The 7,339-nt window shown below is 45.1% G+C and overlaps 1 protein-coding gene across 2 annotated transcripts in view; it reads left to right on the top strand.

The window, feature by feature from the left end:
• The window catches only part of SLC39A11 (solute carrier family 39, member 11), a 426,313-nt gene that overhangs the window by 14,684 nt on the left and 404,290 nt on the right, over nucleotides 1-7,339 (top strand). For both annotated transcript variants that reach the window (XM_006872299.1, XM_006872298.1), the window contains one exon: nucleotides 4,038-4,076. In XM_006872299.1, the coding sequence (XP_006872361.1) occupies nucleotides 4,038-4,076 (39 nt within the window). The remainder of the gene's footprint in view (nucleotides 1-4,037; nucleotides 4,077-7,339) is intronic.

Genomic DNA, 7,339 nt, shown 5'->3' with positions numbered 1-7,339 from the left:
CCTTCCTCTTCTCTCTCTCATCTCCAGGTCAATGGGAGTCAATGGACTGTGGTTGAACTCAGCCCATTTCTTCATTGCTGCCTATTTCACTGGGCAAGTTCTCGAGCCCCTTTTAGGTATTCCAAGCAGTTATATAGGCTGAAGACGGGCTTACAAGTTTTCTGTAATCATGTTTCCCAACATTCCTTTCTATCCCACTCAAGGGTATATTTTACAATAGTAGGCAAGAGAAACCAATGTTCATAAGACAGTCAAGCATTTTAGTATTATTTTCCCTCAAACTATGCCTAGATCCCTGTATCCCAGAGCCCTGCTGTTCCAAGGTTGAGTATGCATCACTATTTACCTCTGTCCCCACTAGGCCATGCAAACCGGTCTCAGTGTTCCCCTATCTATCTTGTTCTTTTGCCTCCTTCCCCTTCTTGAATTGCCCCCTCCAACATCTGAACTAAACCCTCAACCCCAACACCACTGTTGTGATTACCTTATATTCCATTAACTCTTCCCTCCACTTAAGACAGTCTATTTTATCCTGTAATCTACCTGACCTTCTCACCACCTGGATCTCTGTTCATCTGTGTTTACCTTCTTTCACATTGTAATTGTTTTGATCATAGACTGACTGCCCAGGTCCTCTGTTCTTATAATTTTATTCTGTTCTTGACTATTCCATTTGTCGACTGAGTTCAGGGTGACACTGCCACGTACGTCATTTTCTAGTTCTTGTCTGTTCTTGTTGGTTCTCAGTCCACAGAACTTCCTTTAGGATGTTTTTCACAGCAGGGTTGGCGTTGGCAAAATCCCTTAGTGTCTGTTTATCCTGGAATTTTTTGATTACACCATCATATTTGATTGACAGCTTTGCTGGGTAGAGGATTCGTGGTTGGCAGTTTTTTTTCCCTTCAGGGTTTTATACGTCTCCTCATTGCCTTCTTGCCTGCATGGTTTCTGTTTAGAGATCCAAGCTTAATGTGATTTGCTTGCCTTTGTATGTTACACTTCTCTTTTCCCTAGATGCTTTCAGGATTCTGTCTTTATCTTTGATTTTGGAGAGCTTGATTATTATATGTCTTGGAGATTTTCTTTTAGGGTCTATCCTTCCTGGGGTTCGTTGACCTTCTTGAATGCTTATCTTTTCACTTTTCAAGATGTTAGGGAAATTTTTGTACATAATGTTTTGTAACCAGCTTTGCTCACCTGATATTATAAACATCCTCTACATCCCTAAATAAGAAGCTCGGAAATCCTGCACAAGATTGCTATGAGTCAGAACCAACTCCATGGCACATAACCACCACCACCGTGTCCCTAAATGGAGTCCTGGTATGGGGCTGTGGGTTAATGTGTTCAACTGCAAATTCTCTTTGAATTGCAAGGTTGGTGGTTCAAGCTCACCAGCCACTCCTCAGAAACCCTACATAGAGCCTCTATGGGTTGGAACCAGCTCTACGCACTTAACAACAATGATGCCCCTAAATGTTTTTTTTCTTCACATTTTATTGTGAATGGAATGAAGGTTTACAGAGCACATCAGTAGTCGTACATTCAACAGATTGCACATTTCCTTTCATCTCAGGATTGCAAGCTTTTGAACACAACATCACATATTCCACTTCCTTCCTGTGATTCTTGTCTCCATTCCTCCTTTCTTCCCCACCCTTCTGATTTGTGTCCTTGGGGAAATGTTGCCCTTTTGATCCTGAATAGCTGACCATTCTCTGGTGTGTGTGATTCCTTTGTGTACTTGTCCCTCCTATGTACCTATTACGTGACTAAAACTTGAGCCACGGGGGTGAATTGAGTACCAGACCTGAAGCGTGACCAAGGGCCATAGTTTCAGGGCTCCATCAGTCTCTGTCTCCCCATCCCCCAACCTATCCCCCTGTGGTGGTGGCTGGTGGCTGTGTGCCGTGGAGTTGGTTCTGACTCAGCGACCCTGTACAGGGTTTCCGAGGCTGTAAATCTTTACGAGAGCAGAATGCCTCATCTTTCTCTCACAGAACAGCAAGCTGCTCACCTTGCGGTTTGCAGCCCGATTTGCTGGACCCAAACTGAAACCCAACAATGACCATGCCAAGGTCACATCTAAACATCTTCTAGCTCTTCCCTCTGGAGTCCTGTTGTGGCACAGCAGGATAATGCACTGGATTGCAAGGTTAGTTTGAACTATAAGGAAACCCTATACATGGTCACTATGGATCGGAACTGACTCCATGGCACTTAACAACAACGTCTCTTCCCTTTGCTCCTACTGTTTGGGAAGGGGCAGCCCCTCCTCCAGCTGTCTTGTTCGGCTTGAGTTCTGTACATGTTGGAAGGAGCCCACTGCCCCTCCTCACACTGTGATTGCCTTCTCCTCCTAAAACTCTTCGATCTCAAGAGGGAACAGACTGCCCAGTGGTTTTCAAGTTCACAAACCACCCTTAACTGTCCTTACACTTATAAATACCCCATGATATAAAAGACCTTAGTCCCTGTCCCTCGTGTGGTAAAACTTGATGATCCAGCCAGCTGTCAGTGCACGCAGCTGTGTTTTATTCTTTGTAGGTAAATTCCCTTGTCCGTAAGCCAGCTCCCTTACTCACATTTATTTCCTTTTCTGTAATAAACCAATGTCTCTGGTTTTCAGCACCTGTGTGGTACTGTGGCTTAATGTGCTGGACTGTACAGGTCAGTGGTTCAAGCTCACCACTCACTCCTTGGAAACCCTATACAGGGTCACTATGGGTTGAAACCGACTCGATGGCACTTAACAACAACAATATACTCTTAAAGCTTTTCCCTTCTGGACCTGAAACCCAATGCCCCCTCCCCCCATTCCCCTACCTAACCTATTCCCCTACCCAGCCTGTCCCCTGCACCCAACTCATTCCTCAACTTGCACCTTATCCATCCTATCCTCCAACCTCCACCCCACCCAACCTATGCCCCAACCTCCCCTCACCCAACCTCCATCCCCCACCCCACTGCTTAACCTCCTTCCACTCTCCACCTGGTACCGCAGCCATGACCACCTTTCTCCTCTCTAACAACAGCGATTGGTGTGTCTTGCATTTGAACTTGACATATGGACCATCCTGTACTGTATCTTTTTGTGTCAGGGTTATTGCTTCCTGGGAATTTCCCAGCATGCCCCAGTATTTAGATTGCATGCCCTACAGGGCTGTGTCCTAACGGATGTATCCAAAGAATTGCTATTGAGCATTCACTACTTTCTGGTTTTGGCTCTCACACGGAGCGCTACTGTGAACATTCTAGTCCGTGGGCTTGTGGACTCCAAGTATGCATGGATGGGAGGTAGCCAGTCTGGAGTGGCCTTGCTGGGCTAGAGAGAGTACATATGTTCAGCTCTCATTGATGCTGCCAGATAGCTTCCCAAAGCCGTTTGCTGGGCCAGCTTGCACACCCACCTGCGCTGTGTGAGGGCTTTGCTTGCTTGCTGATACTTAGGACTTCCCATCTCTTAGGACAACTGCTGCGATTAGTGTTGGACTGCAAACTGCAAGGTCGGCAGTTCAAACCCACCAGCTGCTCCTTGGAAACCCTCCCTATACAAGGTCACTGTGAGTCAGAACCAACTCGACAGCACTTAACAACAAACTTGCTAAAGAAGGAACGTGGTAGCATAGTGGATTACGAGTTGGTCTGCTAACTGCAAGGTCAACAGTTCAAATCTACCAGCCTATCTGGAGAAAGATGAGGCTTTCTGCTCCCCTAAAGATTTATAGCTTCAGAAACCCTATGCAGGGACACTACGAGTTGGAACTGACTCCATGGCACACTACTGCCACCACCACGGGAAACTTGGTAAGAGATAGCTCAGTGCAAGCTGAACACCACCCAGAACGAACACTTGCCAGTCTGTGGGATTTATGGAGGACGGGCCCCTGTTATAAAGGCTTGGATTCTGGCTTCCTGCCAGGTTCACAAACTCAGGAGTGGACTTTATGCATTGAATTCTGGCTTTGAGGCCTCCTCTGGCCATAGGAAACATGCTTTGTCCTTCAGACACTGAAACGTCTCCTTTTCATTTTCAGAGGCGGATCTTAGATGGAAGCCTTGGCTTTGCTGCAGGGGTAAGTAGCATGTGGTGCGAGACTGAGGAATGAATCACGTTATTCTAACTCTCTTCTGCCAAGGAAGGTGTCTCCACTCTCGGCCCCCAGGTGGCTTAGATACAACAAGGTTCTCGTGGCTCCATTACCCCCAACCTGGGTTAATGTCCAGTTTATTGAGTGGCTCTGCCTCTTTTGAGATTGTGAAGGAGGTTGGTTTGGTAACTGTCTCAGTTCTTGTGAAATGCAGTGCTATTTAGAATTTATATAGTTAGTTGCAAGAAGCTCTGGTAGCGTATTGGTTATGAATCGGGCTGTGAACCTCAGGGTCAGCAGTTCGAAACTACCAGCTGTTCCATGGAAGAAAGATGAGGCTTTCTGCTCCCGTAAAGATACATAGCCTCAGAAACCCTGTACAGAGTTGCTATGGTCGGAACCGACTCCACGGTACATAACCACCATCACCATGCTGCTAATGAAATATTCTCTTTCATTACTTTTAGAAGATTTTTTGTTATAGAAATTTCCAAACTTTTAAAAAAAGTGGTGATAATTGTATGACGTGTCTTCAGGTACCCATTACCCACTTCCGTCTTGATGAACATTTTGCTAATTTCATTTATCGTTGTCTAATCTTGGGAGTCCTGATGTGGCGCTGTGGGTTAATGTGTCAGACTGCAAAGCCATTTGAACTGCAAGGTCGACAGTTCAAGCTCACCAGCTGCTCCTTATACAGGTTCGCTATGGGTCGGTACCGACTCTACGGCACTTAACAACAACAACAATCTTGTGAGTTTAGAAGATTTTTTAAAAGCGAATTCCAGCCATTACACCGTTTCACCTGTATGTTCAGTGTGTGTCTCCAACGAAAGACTTGTTTTTTCTAAATCTAATCACCATGTCATTATCACATTTGGCAAAATGAACGGTAATCCTTAATATAATTTAGCAAACCCTCAGTCTGTATTCAAATTCCATTCTGCCTCTTCTGAAATGGTTTTGCTAAAATTGGGATCCAAACAAGGTCTTCACATTGAACTTGTTAATTTGTTATGTCTTTTCAGTCTCTTTTGTTTTTAAACAGGCCCATTTCCATCCCCACTCCCCCAAACACACACACCCTCAGCCGTTTGTTGGAGACATGGGACATTTGTCTGTATAGACTGTCCTAGGTTCTGGAGCTGGCAGATTGCTTTATCCCTTGTGTTTCCTGTTAACTGGGAGCTGGCACTAGAGGCGTGATGAATTCAGAGTTCGTGTTCCCAGCATGAGTACACTGTAGGTGGCCAGTGTCTTTTGATCGTGTCAGCCACACCGCGAGATGCATCATATATAGTTTTCTCTGTCAGTTGCTCAGAGTTTGGTGTCTTTCCCTCTTGTGATCTGGAAAAATAGGCCTTGGGCGGGAACTCCCAGAGGTCAACTAGGCCGGCAGCCTTCAGACTGGGACCCGTGTACCAGAGAGTTCATGAGAGTACAGGAAAACTTTCTAAGTAGGATGCAGGCACCTGGATAAAACAAACAAACAAATAAAACCCAAACCTGTTGCTGCCAAATCAATTTCAACTCGTGACAACCCGATGTGTGCAGAAGAGAACTGTGCTCCAAAGGCTTTTATGGCTGTGACCTTTCCTAAGCGGATTGCCAGGCCTTTCTTAGGCGGTGCTTCTGGGTAGGTTTGAGTCACCGATTTATTGGTTTCAGCAACTATGCCCTTAACGGTTTGTGCCTTCAGAGTTACTAATTTATGGGTGGTGGTGGCAGTGATGTATCGTGGAGTCCTTTTTGAGTCATAGCAAATGTGTTTCTGAGGCTGCAAATCGTTACAGGAGCAGAAGCTTCATCTTTCTCTATGGAGTGACTACTAGATTTGAACTGCTGATGTTGTGGCTAGCAGCCCAATTCATAACCCACTACTCTGCCAGGGCTCCATGGGCTGTTGTTAAGTGCCGTTAAGTTGGTTCTGAATCATAGCGATCCTGTATACGGTTTCCAAGGAGTGTCTGGTGGGTTTGAATTGCCATCCTCATGGCGAGCAATCCAGTGCTGATCCTACAGCGCCACATCAGGACTCCGCGGGTAGTGCTAACAAAATCAGTGTCCAGATCCTCAGATTGCTTAGGTTCTCTGTTCTCAGACTGCTCGCTGTGAGAATGCCCTGGAAGCCAGCTGCTCTTTCCCACCCTTCCTTGCAAAGTTGCCCTGTCAAAGGAGGACACAGTCTTACCTTGTCCTGTTGCCTCTGGGTAGCAAACCTCCTCTTTTAAAACAGAGAGACCCTTGAGCTGTTGTTGCTGGTGTGGGGAAATCGAAAGATTGGGACTACTGGGCACAGATCCTATAGCCAATCAGACACGGTTCTTTGAAGAGGGACCAAACCGAATTATTCATGAAGAAATCCTTAGAAGCATTTTTCCATCATGGACCACTCTCAGATTTGGAAGATATAATTTGGAAAGAGTTCAAGTAACAGTGTGACAATATTCTATAACAAAACATTGTTCTATTTTAGCTCTTCAGTGATACAATCATGTTTCCCCTTTGCTTATGTGAAAAAGAAAAGCAAAGAAAACGGATGCTCACTTCTGTCTTATACGAAAAACACATTGTCACACAGGGTGACTATCAAAGACAGTACAAGTGCTTCTGACGGGTTCTGAGACTGTAGGTCTTTATGGGAGCAGCTGGTGGGTTTGAACCGCCAGACTTTGTGGTTAGCAACCCAGTGTCCAACTCAATGAACCATAAGGGCTCCTGTGTCTTGTCTTTGCACTGACTTATATTTGTCCACAGATATTTAAATGAATTGGAAAACATGAAACGAAACAAAAAGTTCCACCCATTAAAATATGCATTCCCAAGAATGTTTTGCTTTTTTATACTTAATAATGATAAAACTGCACATTATATTTTTTCCGGTTGCGAATCTGTGTTCTGTCACTAGGAGCTGTAATGATAACTCAATCTGGGAAATTGTTACTTAAGCATTTAGAGCTCGAGGCGCACACAGGGAATTTTATAAAATGAAATTGAAATGTATATAGATGTCTTTTTGGGAAAAGATGAGGCCCTTTGCTCTCGTAAAAATTTACAGCCTTGAAAATGCTATAGAGCATGCGTGGGTGGTGGTGGTGTGCCATGGAGTTCGTTCTGACTCTTAGTGACCCTTTATAGGGTTTCTGAGGCTGTAAATCTTTACGGAGCAGAAAGCCTCATCTTTCTCCCACGGAATCACTAGTAGTTTCGAACTGCTGACCTTGAGGTTAGCAGCCCGATTCGTAACC

The sequence above is a fragment of the Chrysochloris asiatica genome, unplaced genomic scaffold, assembly GCF_000296735.1.
Source record: "Chrysochloris asiatica unplaced genomic scaffold, ChrAsi1.0 scaffold00192, whole genome shotgun sequence".
NCBI classification, from domain to species: Eukaryota; Metazoa; Chordata; class Mammalia; order Afrosoricida; family Chrysochloridae; genus Chrysochloris; species Chrysochloris asiatica.
Note: the sequence above shows the minus strand (reverse complement) of the source record. Positions and strands in the feature narration are given on the sequence as shown.